The sequence below is a fragment of the Oenanthe melanoleuca genome, chromosome 2 (genome assembly GCF_029582105.1).
Source record: "Oenanthe melanoleuca isolate GR-GAL-2019-014 chromosome 2, OMel1.0, whole genome shotgun sequence".
Classification (NCBI taxonomy): domain Eukaryota; kingdom Metazoa; phylum Chordata; class Aves; order Passeriformes; family Muscicapidae; genus Oenanthe; species Oenanthe melanoleuca.
The window spans coordinates 49,057,293-49,076,600 of record NC_079335.1 but is presented as its reverse complement, the minus strand read 5'-3'; the positions used below and the strand labels follow the sequence as shown (position 1 = coordinate 49,076,600).

General features: G+C 40.3%; 1 protein-coding gene across 10 annotated transcripts in view; it reads left to right on the top strand.

Annotated features, from left to right (window-relative positions):
* EPB41L3 (erythrocyte membrane protein band 4.1 like 3) overlaps positions 1-19,308 on the top strand; it is a 131,596-nt gene that overhangs the window by 75,631 nt on the left and 36,657 nt on the right. For all 10 annotated transcript variants that reach the window (XM_056483562.1, XM_056483552.1, XM_056483560.1 and 7 more), the window contains 2 exons: positions 15,808-15,912; positions 18,189-18,231. In XM_056483562.1, the coding sequence (XP_056339537.1) occupies positions 15,808-15,912; positions 18,189-18,231 (148 nt within the window). The remainder of the gene's footprint in view (positions 1-15,807; positions 15,913-18,188; positions 18,232-19,308) is intronic.

The window sequence follows — 19,308 nt, the reverse complement described above, 5'->3', positions numbered from 1 at the left end:
TAGAGCTCCTAAAAGGAAGAATTTTCAAAAGACAAAGCTGTAAGGCTATGATGATGAGCAGACCATGGGGTGCATTGAAACAAAGTTAGGAGGAACAAATATTCCAGGGAACAAGTACAGCTGGAGTGGTGCATAAATTTACATACCTTAAACAGCATGATTCAGATTTTGCATCCCTTCTAGGCAAAATTAGGCAGTAATAATAATTGCTGATAATAATAATACTGAAAATACTAGGCAGTATTATTGGTATGCTGTATGTATTGAAGATACAACTGCAGGTGCCTCTCTGGCACAGCCCACTCTAGCCCATGGGAATTCTTGGTAGATCCAAAGGAAGTCCATTTCCTATGTGCATAAAATTCACCTACAGCAAAAGGATGCTGAGTCCAGCCAAGACAAATGATGTAACTTTCACTGTGCCTTTTCTCCACAAGAGTAAAAAGGTATTTGTAAAGGGAGTTAGTAGGGCAGGGAAACTAAGGGTCTGTATCAGGAGACATCTCAGGAAATCATGTAGGAGGCTGAAGGTGAAGTTCTACAGAAATTTTAGGTAATAAAGTTCTGCATCAGTTACACAGAAACTCAATGCTGCAGCATGAGGAACAATCTATCATATTTCAGAAAAATGTTATCATATTTTAAGGACCACCTTCAAGTGAACTCACTGTATCAATTTAAAAGAGGGGAAAATGTGTACATGCACAAGCATACCTACATACAGATATATATGTGTATATATTCTTCTCTGTCAGCAGCATACAAAACCATGCAGTTTTCAGAGGATCACAGAATATTATGTGTTGGAATACCCAAGCAAGGATCATTAAGTCCAGCTCTTAAGTGAATGGCCAATACATGGTTTGAACCCACCCCCTTGGTGTGTGTGTATATATATATATATATATATATATATATATATATATACATATATATATATCAAATATAAAGTATACTAAGGCACCCAACAAATTATGGAGGTCAATGAATTCCCCAAGTCTAATTCTTTAGAAGGAAGGAGAGAGGGACAGACAACATGGCAATCAGATATTTAATACTTCTATTGCTTGTGTTCAACCCACATAACTGCATCTTTCAGAGTGGACAGTGATCCAAAGTAGGGATGTGACAGTTTTTAGATGTGAGTCAGAAATGTCTTGTCTGTGTTGTCCTTTCTTTCTGCTTCATGTATATCATGCTTCTACCTACTTAATGCTGCAAAGCAATGTAATCTAGAAGGACCAGAAACTAAGAAACCTAATTTTGAGCTAGAATAATAGCTCTGTCAGTGAATCTTGATTTGGATGCCAGCCAGGTATTTATCTCTCCAGAATTGCATTCCCTAGTCTGGGAGCTGGGGATCATTATAGAATCCATCAGTTACTCTATAAAGTACTTTGCAAATGACAGATGCTTTTTCTGTATGTTAAATATTAATGTAATTTAAAGGAGCTTATTGCTCTCCAGTAGAGCACAACCTGCAGCTTATCAATTATGTGTTCATCCCCTTAATGACCTGGCAGCCAACGTGACACGTACTCACAGATTGAGACACTTCTGAGGCAAGTTTGGTTAATCCATTATGCCCTTGCTGTCCTTTGTTTCAGAAGCCCCTCTTTCTTATTCCATATTTAATGCTGAGCATATTCACTGTCTGCTGCTATATCTTTCAATCTCTCTCACATTCAGTGCATTTGTGACAGTGGGGGCTTTTCATGTTGTATGTGATGTATGAGGGAAAGTATAGTGGAGCTAACTTCAAAGCTGAGGTTAACAGGGGGTCATCTAATGTAGTCTCCATTCAGTGAAAGGATCTTAAGCAAATACCAGGTAAAAGCTTTCCCTTGAGCCCTGCAGTGTTACTGCCTGTGTGCTCGATCCATCCTGACCCAGAAAGTCTGTCATGCAGTAACACATTACACAAAACCAGGTTAAGGAGGTAACCCAACCTGTTCATTCATCCTCCTCCAAAACCATAAACCACCAGTGTTACCATCTGTAGCCTTGCTGTTGCTCTTGTCTGGAAGCCTGCAGATGGTAGTGGCAGCCTTATCTCAGAGGGGAGGGTTTCCTTTCCAAGGTGGGATGGCCACCTAATGGTGCTTCCCCTCCCCAGGGAAAGCTGTTGGCTTTTGGAGAAGGGGCATTTGTACACTGACATTCTCCCCGGTACTCTGCCAAGAGAAACAGCCTCAGGGCAGCTTTTTTTCTCCCATGTCTGTGTGTTTCTCCCATGTCATGAAGAACCTGGAAATTCCTGAGGGGTGCTGGATCACAGGGGTCAATGCAGGCCATTCAGAGGGACACAGGGTGGTGGTTTCCACCTAGATGTCCACCCCTGCTGGCAGTGGTTCTCCTTGGGTTGTTCATTGTGCTCTTCCAGCCAGCATCAGGCTCAGAAATGTTGATTGTCAAATTGCCCAAGGCCAGAGCTGCAGCCAAAACTTGCACTTTTTCTTTATTAAGCAAACTAGACCTATGCTTTGCATTTGTTGGTTTGAAGAGCTAAGGAGAAAGCAAGATCCAAGAGGGCAAATCCATTTCAGATAACCTTAAAAAAGGCGATGAACACACTAGTTCAAGTTTTTCCTGAGATTCAAGAGAGCAAGCAAAAATAAATTATTTCTGGGTTTCTTCAGTTTTAAGTAGGAGCTTTCAAATGCTGTTGTACAGTTATGCTTTTTTCTAGGATTTATTTTGCTTCTTGTCCATATCTTCCCCATCTCAATTTTCTGTTGTCTAGACCACTGCATTTTAATTAAAAGATGCAAGTGGAACAAGCTGTCATTCTCTCCGTTACACATAGCCTAATTTAAAGTGCCTTCCTAAAACAAGTTGGAATTTGTCTTTGTTTCTGCTCTAAATATATACACGCTGTCACTCACAATGTGAGGGCAGAAAGCTGTAACATAATCTGTCTAAATAAATGGTAAAATAATTAGATTTAATTTTGAAAGGCTCAGCTGTCTGAGGCCATTGGTAATTTATACTCTTTCATCATTCCTGTACCACTCAGACTTTCTTATCATGCAGGCCACCAGTGAATGAAAACAAATGTTTCCATGGCAGCCTGTCTGTGGCATCTCTGCAGCCCTACATCAAACAGCAAGTTGACGTAGGATCCAGATAAGCTGCAGAGCACGTGGAGAAACAACATCTCACAAAGTATTGCTGTAAACCCCCCTCCTGTGTGAGTGGGGGTCAGCTGAGCTAGGAAGGGACTGGTAAAAATACCCTGTGTTTTTAAACTCCAGCTTTCTCAGTCATGCTGCCACAGCAACCTGGGCAGTGGTTCAGTGTCCCATGCTGTAGCCACTGTTACACCTTTGCAATAACCTCTGGTGACTTTCTCCCTAGTGGAGACCCCACTACCTTAATGGGTTTCCCCACATCCTCAGGTGACATCAGAGTAGCATGCTTGAGTTGAAATAGCAGGAATTTTCAGACATTTGAAAGCAGGATTCATAACATGGATCAAAGCAGGCTGGAGTGAACTGGTCCCTTCCTTTCTGCCCTACACAAGTATGAGCTGATAATCCTTTTTGAAGACAAAATGGACACGATATAAATGGATTCTCTAATAGTTGAAGTATGGCATTTTCCATGAATTTCTCATTTTCCTCTTAAAAAGTGAGAATACAGGATGCTTCCTTAAAAAAATAAATCATTGAAGATTGTTTTAGGACAGGCTTGAAGAGTTGAGAACAAGTGGAATTATTTCTGCACTGCCACCTCTGCCAGCAATGAAAGAGACCAGTGGCCACCTGTGCTGCTTTTCCTGACCTGCAAGACTCCCTCTGGAGGAAAAATCCTCCTGTTTTCTGTATGATGGAGGGGGAATGCATGGCCCTGTGGTCCTCCTCCCCACACAGTGTCCAAGCTAACCCTTCCCTGGGAGTTTCCATGTGTGGATCTGCAAACCACTCTTGCACGGGCAGTTTAATAACATCAAATTTCTCCCCCTTTTTGAGGTAGGTTTTGAGGTCAGGAAGGAAACCTTGTAATAAGATGCACTCTGCATTCTGAAGGATACAGTTTCAGCTACCCCCTGCACATTTTAATTATATAATGGATTCCACACAGTCTCTTGCAAATGGCTTTACATGTGAAACTGATTACTGAATGCAAGAGGGACTTTTTTTTAATAAGTCTTTTCCTTTTGACCTACTCATTGCTTACATTTCACTTAACTTAATATGAAGACCTTTGTTTTGGGTTTTGCTCCTTCCCCAGGATATGTTTCAGTAAAAGTGACTGGGTTGAGAGGCATCATTGCTTTTGCATAGCATGTTTTCTGTGCCCAGACCCTCTAATTAGGGCTGACTTGGATTAGCCAGGGGATTCACTTAAGATCTATGTTACCTGACACATGTCAGTAGGAGTCTGAGTATTGCCTGAATATGTTTCAGCTGAATAAAGTGAATATACAGTTCTTCTGACTTGCTTTTTCCAAATACCGCTTTTTATGAGTTCAGATGCTTCAGTTTAAGAAGCACAATGATCTGGAAATCAGTACCAATGTTATCCAGTTCATAATGATGAACTGTGAGAAAGCATTTTTTCCTTCAGTTTGGTAATTAAAACAAAAATTAAAATGTTTGGGCTCCCTTCTAGTGATTATGATTTTTGTTTCTATTCTTATTTCACTGACACTAAAGAAATCTAAATCAAAACAAGTCAGGTTGTGCTAAGCCTTTTGGAAATGGCACAAGGCTGAGGGAGTGGGGCTGGAGGATTTCTGCCTTGCCAGGAGGGGCTCAGGTCCCCCACAGCTTCCTGTGACTGGGGATGTCTGGGCTGCATGGTATTCAGGGAGAAGGTCTCTCACAACCTTGGTAGGGACACACCTGAATGATTAGACAGACATTTTCTCCACAAGTATTTTAGAGACTGAATCAGGAACCAAGAATTAAAACTAAGTCTCTCCTTTAGATGTACCAAGTGAACAGCAGGCGAGACATTTTGGCAGAGCAGAGGACATAACCACAGTCAAATGCCAGAAGCTTAAAAAAATTTTTTTAGACATTTTCTCCACATCTACATTTTCTACATCTAGTCCTCTTAACTATTGCCATTTGTTAATAGTTTCTGAAAATTATTTGTGCTGTGAAATGTTGAGTTTATCAGGTAGAACTACTCATTTTGATACCTTGGAGGTGCCAGACATTTTTCATAATATTGAAAATTATTGTGAGGGGTTCACCTACATTGACAAATATATGCAGTTTCAAGCAGCTGAAAGTATTTTGGGAATAAATGGTTAGCTGAAAACTTCCTAGTGAGATTTTACCTCTGTTTTCACTCCCCTTGGGGAACGAGTTGGACACAAGCCAGGCAACAGGAGGTGGCTCTCCATTTGGCAAAGATTTTCAAAAACACACTCAAACTGAGGTATTGCATGGGTTCATTGCTGGTTAATCTGTTTGCAAGAGCCCAGGAGAGAGTGATCTTCCACCTGCCTTTCACCCCAGACAGATAGAGGTCTGCTGGCTCAAGGAGTCCTGTCCTTGTCACCATCCTTGCTGATGGCTTCACCAGGGTAAGACTGCATCAGTCCCTTCATGTTTGTCTTCTTCAGGATTATTGCCTGGGGTGGTCTTTGCCCCAGAGAGCCTCCAGGTTCTTACCAGAGTGCCTTGTGCAGCCAGCACCCAACCTCTGCACGTAATTTTAATGAGTGCTGGAACTAAAAATCAAAAAGAGTGGATGAAAAGAGTGGCTATGTCTTTTACCTTTTCCAAATGGCCACTCACACCCTTCTGCTGTTTCTGTACAATGTGTACATTCCCTCCTCTACCTCATGGCCAACCAACACAGAAGTTGCTGATTTTCATGTCACTGCTCAGTCATGCTCCTGCCAAGCCTCCATGCATTTTGTCTCTGTTTCTGTGTCACTGACGTGCCTGCTGCTTGTTCCAGTCCCAACCAAGCTGTCTAAATTAATCATCAACTCTGTTTCTAGTTGCTTCAATTTTTAGGTGCTGTCCCCACGTTTACACTCTGTTGCCATTTCCAGACCCATCCTCTAAATATATTAGCATATCAAGGAAAATCTTAATGCCTCATACAGGTAATTTTTTTTTTCCAGCTGAGCCTCATGCAGCACTGGGGCTGCTTTTATGCTTTCTTATCCTTGTCTGTTGATACAGTGAACAGAATATCATAGACAGGATTGAGTGGTGAAATATCTGCTTGCAAAGAAAAGTGTTGATAGGCAGCAAGGTCTGTCTCTTATGGTTTATCTCACTCTGGCAGAAATGGTTTTGATCTGAAGTCAATAAAGCTTGGATGTAGCTTGAGAACAGGATATGTTAGTTTTCACAAAAACTCCAGCATTGATGGTGCAATACCATCTAAGGTACCCCAGATCTCAAAGCCTGATCATCCTGCTCCCTCTTCTGCCTCAAGAGCATCTTTCTCTGCAGTGTATTCTTTTTTTTTTTTTTTTTTTCTTTTTTTCCCTAGGCTGGCAATGTAGGTCAAAGAGAGCTCTGTGGCTTTTAAATTCATATGGCAAGATTATTCTGTAAATCGGACTATGTTGACAGTAGAGCTATTTTCAGCTGGAAATAAACAAACTGTTTATGGTTGTTTTTTTGTTGATATATGCCAAGGACTATTTATATTTCAGGTAGTGATTGGTTCCCCTTACTGTGTTGGTACTCAACTTGTGCAGAGTTAGTTAGCATGTGAGATGAGGAGAGATGAGTGTTTGCTGAGTTTGTCCAAGTCTAGGTAGAATAAGGAAAATATTTATAGCTGCCACTGGAAAGCTTCAGCTGCTGTAGTGAGTCCCAAGAGACCTGCCTGAGTTGCTTCAGAGTGTCTTGAGGAGATGGGAGGGCAATCAGGAGGCATTAAGCCAATGGATCAGCTGCATGTCTAGCTAAAATCCAAGACCCTACAATCTGTGCTCTCAAGAAAGCTGAGTGAGGAGGTTACTTTCTCTGCTGAAAAGCCTTCATAGATGGAATACTGTTTATTATTTTATGTCATGATTTAACAAATGCATGAAGCTAATAAATGTGCTGAGAACAGAACTTCTAATTGAGAAATTGTGTCCAATGTTTTTATATTAATTTATTGGAGGGTAGTGCATATAAGCTGGTAGCAGACCTCAGTTTATACATTATGCTGTTGATGCACTTGAGATGCATTTGATAATCATATTTGACAAGTATTTCTGTAGCCATTGTGTGAGTGCAGACATGGCTCTCACTCTTCCACATATAAAACCATTAAAAATACAGTGTTTATTTTTTACTGAGTGCCCCCAGCACGGTTGCAGTGTCATGAACGGAGTTCATTTCTCCCAAGGATGCAAACTGTGCAGAGCACCCATTATTACACTTAGAGCTTGGGTGGTGCCAGTGCTGGTGTGATCTGTGCTGCTGATGTAGAAGGCAAAAACCCTAATTTGGTTTGGTGCCAGAATCAGGACTAGGTCATCAATCTTCTTACTGGGATTTAGCAGTCCTCTGGGTTTTTTTAGATTAGTGCTGGCTGTTTAGGATTGTGAGCTCAAATGGCATTAGAGAAGGTTGCCCCTGATAAAAACTGTGTCATATTATACAATGTCATTGACATTTGCTGGAGGTATGTGACTATAGCATAGGCAGTGCTATGTATTTATCTGTTTATCTAAATGCTTGTTTAGCAGTTGACAGAAAAGGCTATTTTCAGGAATGGTAATACATTTCAATATGGTGTATTACAATAAATATCAATAAGATGCAGAATTATAGTACTACCATAATGGAGGGAAAAAGAAAGTGATCAGTCATCACTGTATGTTAAAATACTTTCTCATCTACTCTGTTTCCCTTATGTGGCATTCATTTATATGTGCAGAGCAGTATAAGATAGTGTTCTAAATTAAAAGGCAGAGACAGATATGCAAAATGTTATTGCAGGTTTTATTTCAAACTATTAGTCTATATCAGTCACCTACTGGGATGTTTTATGAAGGCTCATACATAAAGAAGTTAATAAAGAAATAGAATGGTTGGAGAGCTTATACTGATATGCAGCTTTCCAGAAAAGCATTTCTGTACATGAACTAGCTTCAAAATGGAAAAAAAAAGTCTTTTTAATATAGCTTTTATTCAGCAAAATCTTTCTGAAATAGCCTAATTCTTAGTTCTCCCCACTTTTGGCTAAATGTTTTATTCACTGGATATTATCTGGAATTTTGACTTGAGACATTTGCAAATCCAGTTTAGCACTGAAGTATGGAAAACTACTGAGAACCAGAAAATGAATGTATTTTGCTATGAACATTTCTTCTCTTGGAGTGTGTCCTTTTTCACTTTGCATCCTGAAAGGCTGGCACAAATGTCTTGTTCAGTATCTCCTATACTTGCTGGCCAGCTGCATGCAAACTGCATAAGAGTGTTCTGTCCATCCTAGGGATACATTTATGAACATTTATTATTAATGACTGATTACATGTTATATTTTGAACAATTGTGTCTCTGCCTCATCCAGGGGAGGGCTGCAAAGATCCTCAGAGGGCTAGAGCATCTCTCCTGTAAGGACAGGACTGAGAGGGCTGGGGTGGTTCAGCCTGGAAAAGGATCCAGGGAAACCTTATTGTGGCCTTCCAGTAGTTAAAGGGGGCTTACAGAAAAGAGGGAAAGAGACATTTTACTAAGACAGATAGTGATGGGATAAAGGGGAACTCTTTTAAACTAAAAGAGGGAATATTTAGATTGAATGTTAGAAAAAAATTCTTTGCTGTGAGGGTGCCCACAGTAGTTGTGGATGCCCCATCCCTGGAAGTGTTCAAGGCCAGGTTGGATGGGACTTTGAGCAGCCTGGTTTAGTGGAAGGTGTCCCTGTCCATGGCAGGGGAGTGGAACTAGATGATATTTAAGGATACTTCCAACCCAAGCCATCCATTTATACTTTGCATATGCAGATCTTTTCTGCAAGAAGCAAAGTATTTGGAATAAAAAGACAATATAAGGGTTTTTTTATTATTTTTAAGATTTTTTTTTTATTGTTGGTCTGTGTGGGAGAGGGGAATAGGGCATTTGTTGTTTGCTTTGTCACTGTATATCACACCTTTGGTGTACAGTGTTGCATTGCTAACTTCAGCAAAGGTTTTTTCCCTGGCAGAAATGACTTGAAAATGTTTTATGGAGAGCCTAGAACATGACTTGTAACACACTGGACTTTCAGATGAATTAACTGTTGATGTTTCTGGAACTGCCAGTGCCATTTTCAACAAGCACGGAAGGGGATTTAGAGACCTAAACTCCAGTGGTTAAGTCAGGTTATGCTCACAGATGTTTTTATCCTACACTTTACACATGTGATATTTACTTCAGTAAACCAGAGGAAAACTTGCTGATTTTCAGCCAGTTTAGGCTCCAAAAAAGATTCTCTGTGCTCTTTTACTTTCTGGATTCTCCTCACTTAACTTCCTGCTGGGAACTTCAGCTGAGAAACTATAGATTTGAGGAAATTCAGGGGATGTTTTCTCTCCTGTCTGCTTCATCTTCTTTTCCCTGGAGAGAAACTGTGTAGAAGTATAAACAGGGAAAGAATAAATCCTTGGAAAATGCACATTACATATGTGTAGAAGTGAAATGAAATTAAACTTCTTTGTAATTAAATTTTGCATTTATCTTCCTTGAGAAAAAAAAAAAAAAAAAAAAAAAAGCTATTTCTTTCTGTTGGCTTCAATCAAGACATGCTCAAAAAACATATTCTCAATGTTTGGAAATTTTTTGGCCTAAAGTGCAACAATCAGCTTCTAGAATTTCTCAGTTCAGCTCTTTGGTTCTTGAACAGCTCAATCTCTTTTCAGGAAAAACATGGAAATGTTATGGTATGTTGATTATTATTTATTCACAGATAGAAATGTGCTCCTTAACAGAATGACTGTGTGAGTTTAGAATCTCTGATTGACTTTCTGTAGATGGAGAAGCAGCAAGATGTGGCCACAAGCTTCTCTATATTTTTACCTACAATGAACATCCAGTTACAAATTCATATCTGTCTACACATATTGTATGTGTCAAATTATATGCATACTTGCCTATGCATATTAACTTGTGACATATGTGTGATGTTCATATCCCTTCCCCAGAAATGGGGTTCTCAATACAAAAGTGATCTTGCAGGCTTGGTCACTTTAGCTTGCAAGTAATAAATATTTGCAGAAATATAGTTTGGGTTTTTTTTTTTTTTTCTGGTATTTGGCATATATTTTGTGTAAATTGGGTAAAGGAAAGAATGAGAAATTGTGTTGTCAGGAGGCTGGAATTCAGAGACTCAGCTGGGGAATTTTGTTAAGAGAGAGCTCTCTGTGGTGAGTACAAAGTATTCCTGACAACCAGTTAATCATTTTCACTTGTTTGTGTTGCAAGAATAATTGCAGAAGCTGCAATGTGGGGATGGAGAAGCTTCCCCTTGTGTATGCTACTTATTTGTTACTGTATACATTTTAGCTTTTGCAGTTGTTTTACTTGTGTTTGCACATAGGAAACTACCAGACATCCCATGTGGTGTAGAAAATGAAAGTACCAACCAAATTAAATTGCAAAAAGTAATTTAAATGGAAACAGTGAAATGAAATAAAATCAATGGTCTGCATACAATTGGAATCTTTTTCTTAAAAAAAAAAAAAAAAAATTGAAGCACTGGAAATAGAAGGAAGAAGGGAACAGGAAGAGGTTAGTACAGCCACATGCCAAAATACATTACAGCATGCAAGGCTAGAGCCAGCCCACACATTTACACAGTGCATTGTTGAGATCCATTGGAAAGTGCAGATGCTAATTAGGAATGTGAACCAGATAACCTCAACATCAGTTTGAGTCCAATTATTCGTACTGGGATTTCATGATACTGATCTGTTTGTCCTTATTCCAGCGATCCTGGCTAACTGGAGTTATTACAGTAATTGTATGGAGCTGGATGCCAGGCTAGCACTAGTGTGACATTGCTCCCTGGCAGCTTGGCAGCTTTTCCCAGGAAAGCAGCAAGGTTGTTTGCATATGTATTTGTGCAGAAAGTTACATGCAAACTCTTCCCTTTTAAAACCCAAGTCCACAGCTGTGGTATAATTCCATCTTGCTGTGCTCCTTGACTGATCAGAAAGGGAAGTGGAGTTTCAGCCCATCCTGACCTTGCAGTTACTGTGCAGTGGAGTTGATGGTCATTGGTGGCAAAAATGAATCCTGTTATAGATGTTTGGCTGTGGAACTCTGTTCTCACTTTGTGTTTTCCCTAGCACTGCAAAATTTGGTCTGAATGTGATCTCTTGTAATTGATTCCATGCTGCTAGCAGCCCTTGCTCAGCGTTCTGCATCCACATGAGAGTGCAGGGTTGAGTGCCAAAGTAGAACCGCCCCAAAGTGCGTCACTTTGGAGGCTGCAATAGTTTTCATTTCTAGGAAGCAGAGAGGGCTGCTTGCTGTTTGTCAGCTCCTCATCCTGTTTCCCTCTCAGTGAGAGGAAGGTAATCTAGTGAGCAAAAATAGAGCCTTGAGAGTAGACCAACATTCTACCCTGTAATCAGACACCGAACCCCTGCACTGGAGAGGTGCACAGGGATCCCAGTGTCACAGCTGTGCTGGTTCAGAGGGACTGAAGAGACCCCTGACATGAGCATGGCAGTGGCCAGGGCAGTGAGCAAGTGCAGTCAGGCCAGCTGTGGCATTGCCTGGCTAATGCCTTGAAACCCTCTGAGAACAAGGCTCCTCAGCCGTGTTGAGCTACCAGTCCCAGAATGGCATTGCCCCTCCAGTGAGAAATCTGTCAGACAGAGGGTTGGTTTCTGTCTGGAAGATGCCTGAGTACTGACAGGTCCTCAGCATGGAAGGCTCTAGCTGGCATGGAGCTAGGAAAGATGGCTGGTCCTGTAGGTTGGAGGTTACCCAACAAGTGAAAGTGGGTCATTCAGGGTGAGGTGCATCAGAGGAGGCTCCGGCTGCTTTATCAGGGTGGGTGCCAAAATGGCCTGCAGGAAAACTGCAAATAATTTGTTTCAGGGACAGGGCAGGTTGACTTGAAAATAATCTTGTTATCCAGGCAGAGCAAAGGTGGAAGTACTTGAATTTTTAAGCTCTTCATTCTGTGTTCACACAATCTGGTGATCTTGTAAGGCGGTGGGGGGATATGGGATATATAGAGGGATATGGGTTGAAGAAGATGATGTGGAAAGATTTGGGCATGGTGCAGAAGCCAATGAAGGGACAAGAGAGCCTTTTATGACCTTCAGCATCCCAAGGAGAGAGCGACTCAGTTTCTTAACTGAGTAGAAGCTGGTGAGAAGAGAGGCTGCTTCTCCTCGTGTGTGAGAATTACTGGTAGGCACTGGCTTGCCAAGTTTGCTGCTGCTGGCTCCTTTCACTGGGAACTTCACCAGGAGGCTGTTTATTCCCTTTCCAGCTTCAAGAGAGAACCCTGGTCTTTACAGACCTACAGGGATGAGGCTGTGAAAAAACATAACATTTTTGCTCCCAGACCTTTGTGTTCATTTATACTATTTAATCTGTCTGTTTTATTCCTTCTGTTTACTTGATTTCCCAGAGCTTAAGTAAAGTGTCTTTTTTCACATATGCACATTTTATTTCATCCCATTCATTCCTGAAAAATATCTAAGAATATTTCTAGTGGATACTCTTGCCGGATTTTTTTTGTTTACAAAGTCTGTATTTTATAGCACAAAGTCTTGGATTTTTATTTATTTTTTGATCCACATTTTTTTGACTACTGAGAATTTATTGGAATTTTTGGCATTAACTTGTGATCCACAGTAACCAGCAGATTGTCAATCCTTCATCATCTTAGACTTGTCACTCCAAAATAATGGAAAGCAAAAGTTTAAGATGGATTGAGGTGTTGTATGAATTTGTGTGTTGATATTTCTCTCCTACTCCCACTCTCTCCCTGTCAAAGCAATGATATCCTTTCCTTTCATGGCATGGTTATTTGGGTATGCATTAAGATAAAAACAATTAACAAGGGCAAAAGAGGTCTGTTCAATGGCTTTGATTTTATATCTATAATTTAACTTCTTAATTTCACATGAATTTGTGCAATAGCTTTACTTCATTGTGTTCCTGTGCATTGATGCTTTAGAAACAGTGTGCCTGCTCACAGTACATGGGTGCACATGAGTGCTGCCTATATGCAGGGGCATGAGGATTTCTCTTGCAGTAGGAGAACAGCCAGGATGACTCCACTGCTAGGTAGCCCCAACTCCCCAGATGACCAGAGTCCTCTAAATCCTTCTCCCACAGGTCATCTCTGACCTGGGAACAGGCATTCAGGGGCAGTGGTGAGGCTACAGCCTTTGGATTCCTCTGTTCATTAGTGTTTGGACACTAATGGTTTTTCTGTAGGAGAAGTGGTCTTGGCAAAGCTTTCCCTCAACCATCACCAATTCTTACCTTGTGATGGTGAAGAGAAGACCTGGCCAGGAGGGGCTGTCAGTTACATGTTGTATTTCTCATGTCCTCTTGCACCACCAGCACGGTTTTCCCATATCCCAGTGCAGCAGGGATTTTGTAGAAAATGACTAAGTATGACTTGGGCATCTTCATACCAGGAGGAGGAAGAAGAGGTTACATTGCTATGAAAATTGTTCCAGATTGCCATAGATACGCTCATGTCTTGCCAAACAAGAAATACTGAGCACTGGGGGTTTTCTGGGCATTTGGTTTTTATTACAGCACAGTCCTGCACAACTGTTTCCTGTAATTCCCTGTTAAAACACCATACCTTGCAGCTGCTAGCTACTATTTCTCAAAAAAGACATCTGTGTAGCTACAAAATTGGCCACATAAAACAACTCCTGTGTTGGCCTTAAGTGACTCTTAAAATTCAGAGAGCACTGAAGTGCCACAATTTGAATACATGTAAATGGTTCACTGGAACAGACATAGTGTTTTTCAAAGCTGGTCTCCTCTGGAGCTAACATCCTTGTTTTTCTCTATCTGGTACAACTATTTAGTTTGTTAGGAAGTAGAAGAACAAGAAATTTGGCAAAATGCAGCACTGCTTGCTTATAGCAGAAATGTGGTCATTTTGGCTTGAAGTTTCTGAGCTGGTTCCTCTCCTCAAACCAGTACTAAGATCTTTTTTATCCACCTCTTCCTGTACTAAGCGTAAAACCACCAACCTATTGTTGCTCATTTTCAAGTTTGGGGCATGAAGAATTAACTAAACATTTGTTTGACATTATAAAGGAGCTGGGGCATATTTATGCTTCCTACTTACAGGGTGGAAAGCGTGTGACACACAGAACAAGGCCCTAGAGCTGTTTGCTCAAATAATGCTGGAAGGCACAGTAAATGAAGTTACAGGAATACACTTGTAATGCACTTCTGGGCCTATTTTTTTTTTTTTTTCCTCAGCTGGAGAACATTTTTTAGGCCATGCTTCAGTTTCTCCATTGATAAAAATGTAAAGGATGTTTTCCAGTGTGCTTTTCAATATACCATTTGAATGCCAGTACAAATATCAAATTTAACAAAAAATTAGATTATACTGCACAACTTCCTCCATCATCCCTTGCGATGTTTTCACTGGGTTAGGCAGCAACCCTCAGTTCTTTCCTTTTTTTTCTCTTGGCTTGCTTACAACTTCTAAAATAGTTTGAGGTCAGTGTTGGGCTCCATGGGTTTGTTGGCATAGCTGTGTCTGCTTGGATTTTGAGCTGCCCTCTCCCAGCCAATGCTGCTGGGCTGGCAGTGCAGTCCAGGCACAGCTCTGTCAGCAGAGGCACGTAAATTTGGAGGTGGCATTCTCTCCTCTTTTTTTGTCAACTGCCTGCATTGCCTTTGAAACAAGTAGTGTATTTCCAGTCTGCTTCTAATCATATATTCACTACAGATAAAGAAAGTGGTGCACTGACGTCAACTAAAATATTTATGTGTGCATGTGGTCAGAATGAAAAGGGGAGACTTTGTCCTTTAGCTGAGTTGCACTTAGGGAAGCAGACAGTGATGAATATGGCCCAAATAATTTTGAATTGTTTATCATACTTAATGCATATCAAAGTTGGCACCTGTAGATTATAAAGAGGATGTTTCTGTCTGTTTGGTTTTCTGAAGATTTTCTCAATTTCACATACGATGCTGAGAAACAGGATGACCTGAATTTTTACTGTCCAGTATGAGAGATACTATGAGCCTTCTGCTTCATAGGGCTCTGGGTGTTGACAGTGAGAGGTCTTCTCATCTGACATGCCAGTAGTAAAGAAGGTTAGTGGAACACTGGAAAGCTTGGGGTTTTTTTTTGCCCAGCTGCATTCCCAATTAGATACTAGGGGTCTTTCTGTGATTTTCATAGATGGTGTAATCACATTTCTCTGTGTATTAGGCACAAGCAGGTCCTGAAATCAGTCCACACTGTGACCAGAGCAAAAAAGTAGGTCTATGTTTGTTTTTTTTCCCCCAGTGGATTGCCCCCCTAGTCACAACTCTGATAATCCATGACCAGGAATAATTTGTTGCTGCTTGCACACAAAGAATTGCTTTGGTTTGCATAGGTATAACTTCATCATGCTCTTAAAGTTTCTGAAAAACAGAAGAGATTTTCCTATTGGAAATTGAAACATGACATGTGTGACTAATTTTTAACTCTGTAAGAAGACTTGAGGCTTTAGAAAAAGAGGTCTTGCCCCGTTCAGCAGATTCTTAGGAAGCTCCAGGCCAATAGGTTGGATAGATGGATGCATTGATTTGAAGAATTTTGAGGTTACTGGTCTGACAGAAAAGGTGTTATTTTAATGCTTTAATTTGCAAACTTAAATGTCTTTTTTGTTTGTTTTCTGTTCATTTCCCACAGAAGCGTTCCAGAGGTCAAGTGCTATTTGACAAAGTGTGCGAGCATCTGAACCTTTTGGAAAAGGACTACTTTGGGCTAACATACAAAGACACAGAAAACCAAAAGGTAACCCTCAAAACTGCAGGTGGCCTTTGGCATGTGGACATCAGAACTCCCTGAGACACTCCCCAGAGAACTACAAAAAATCCAGAAATTGGTTTGATCTTCCTTGCAAAGTTCCATAGACACAGTTTGAGCATTTTTTTTTTGTGACTCTACTTCTCAAGAGCATGTCCTGTGTTTCCCTGGGTTCCCACTCTTTTGGCTATTTATGGCATGAAAGATATTAATCATATAGCTGGTGCTCTTTCTGGTATGATTTATTCCTTTAGTGTCATAGATGAAAGTCAGATTTACACTCACAGATATACTGCAATACATGTAATACTAAAATATGGCTTAATAATAGTGGTTGGGACACAGATAGGCAGGAGGTGACTGACTGCTCCTGCTAGCTGCTAAGATAAGGGAAAGCTCTAAGCCTTGACTTTATCTTAGCATTATTTTTGATTTGACTAAAGACATTAGTCTTCAGAAGCAGTTGGTAGCAATAGTGAATCACATTCTGCTGTCCTGCATTCCAACTTCAGTATGAAACAAACTGTGTATTACTAGTGTTGAAGATGATCTAATGTGCAGGTGATATGTCCCAAACATCCATTGTTTGGGACATGGTACAGTGAAAGAGGGAGTATCAAAGGATAATTTAAAATATGTTGTGTTATTTTGGCATTTTAAGATAAATATTTTGACAAAATCCAGTACAAAACTTCTTATCAATATGCACAGTAGCTCAGCAGAGCTCACCAGCTGAAGATATTTTGTGCTTTGTGTGGCCTGAAAGGTCTTCCCTGATGGAGCTGAAGCTACTACTACTTTTTTAGCTGCTTATGCCTTGTGGGAACAACAGTTGTGTTTTTTAGGCTTCCTTTTGTTTCAACTATATGTGATATGAAAGAAATCATTCTTTCTGTTTCTTTTTCCCCCTTTCTTTACAGGCTTATTTGTTTCTAATTCAGAAAATCACTTAAGCAGATACTTTGTCCATGCAAGTGCCAGATAATGCTTTAGCATATGCTTAGTTTTGACTTTTGAGAAAAGCTAGGCAGAAGTCTAAGTGCATTTTCAGATAGGTATGCTTTCCTACAGGAAAAAGAAGCATGGATTCATTATTAATATGGAATTTAGAAGAGCAAAGCATTTATGGGTCACCAGTTACTTTACAGAGCTAAGCAGTTAAAAGAGTAACTGCCTGACACCACTTTTATTGATCAATAACATTCATATTTTTAATGTCAAAGTGCTTTTCAATTCACTTCCATCCTCTGGCCCATAACTTCCAGCCAGACAACATATGTGCTCATATCCCATGTCATCTTTGTAAACAGAAATCTTAATGCATCTTTAATTTCTTGGTGCATAGTGTGCTTTTGTGCTCAGCAAGAGCTGGAGATCTTCAGGCTCGTGTTTTGCACCACAGAGCAGGTTTGGACAGCTGCAAACTGGTTGTTTTTGTTGGGGAGGGATTGTTGTGTGCTGCTTGTTTGATATCTCTTTAGTGTTTTATTGTCTCTCTGATACATTTGTTTATCTTTGGAGAGAGTGGAACTTTCCTGGGGAAAGCGAATTTTTTGTTCCGGGCTGGGACGCATTTTAAATATTAATTTGATTCTCTTAGAGGTCAAAACAGCAGAGGCACTGAGACCCCAAGCTGCTGTGTGCCTCCTCCAGAGGAATTTCATCTGCTCCTTGGCATCCATGGAGTACTGACACATCACTGGGATAATTCTCCACCACCTCAGCAGGGGTTTTGTCTTGCATAGGCGCTGGGCTCTGCATGGTGTGGATGGGGGCAGAGGTTCTGTGGTGCTGCCTCTGGTTTTCTCTGGGGAGCCCCTCGTGCCCATGCCGTGTTGCAAACAGGGTAATGCCCTACTCTGCACTTGCTTATCCTCTAGAAAGTCTTTTCAGCCTTTCCAGGATTGGAGAAAAAAAAAAAAAATCAATCAAAAACACCTCTTTATAACAAGCTTGTAGAAATTTAGTTTTACCGGAAGATATCCTGCAAAAAGGTCTCTGTGGATTCATTTTACCAATGCCTATTTTTTATGGTTTTTATTTCAAATCATTCAGGCCCTCAAAGTCTGTGAAGGTTAATAAAAGTCCTGTTTCTACCCAAGGCCACATCTCAAAAATTAGTGTTAGTCCTACCTACTACTGCTTCAAGGAGAAAGGGGTGGCAGTGCTTCACATGTTCCTGCTTTGACTCATACCACTGCTTAAAAATAATGTTTATTGTGTTTTCTAATTCAAATTGAAAAAAGGAAACATTTTCTTTGCAGAATTGGTTGGACCCTGCCAAGGAAATCAAGAAGCAGATTCGAAGTAAGTTTATTATCATTGCCCCCTTCTACATGTCCCCCATGGGGGCAAAGCATATTTCACAATCATCTTTTGTGCCCTGTCCCAAGACTTGAGCAAAGGAATTATCTACCTTTATATTTTTTAATCCTTTAGATCTTTTACCCTATGATGATGGTGAGGCATTACTGATGCTCGTAACATGTGAACTTGCATCGCTGAAAACAACTTGACATTTGCAGAGATGCAAAATCCTGAAGTTTGACATTAAGCAGTGTAACCTTAGGGACTATGCCATGTATATGAATTATTACTCACATTGCTGATATTTATATCATATCCAGAAACACTGCTCATGCCCCATACTGAAATTATTCACTGATACTATCTAAAATACTTTTCCTTTCTGCATTTCAGAAGATTGATCTTTACTCCTAAAATGACCATTCAGTCACTTTTCTGATTCACATGAATCTTTTTAAAAGCTCTGTTGTTATAACTAGGCATCTGCTATATTATAAATTCAAAAACCTCTCAGAGGTAAACCTTTTTGATACTGCTGGGCTCAAAACTTGACTTGAGTTTTTTTACTTCTCCTCACTTTTAAAAATTGACAAAATGTTTTTGTGTATGACTTCTGTGGGCAGAAAAGCCAAAGTAAATTTTTTTCTTTGCATGTTTTGTAAATGACTTCTTATAGTACTTGTACTTTCACAAAAAAATGTATCTGGTAATTCACATTTGTTGGGCCAGGCCTGGCAAATAAATCCCTTCCCTCTCCAAGATTCAAAGGGTTAATTTACACTGATGGGAAAATTTCCCCACTTACTGTGAGCAGCTTCCCCTTTCCTCCAGTATTATTTTCATTACAAATAAGTGATCTGCAACACAAAGTGATGAACATTTGCCTTTTTTAAATCTCATGAAGGGATGGATCTGGAAAGGAAGGTGCTTTAGACCACGATGAGTCAGGTTACACAGATGGTCAATGCAAGTAAAGCAGCTCAGCCCCCCACCACATACTAGAAATTCATTTAATATGTACCCAAAGCATGAAATAGACAATGAAAGGTTGCAACATCTGGAGATTAACAGGGGCAG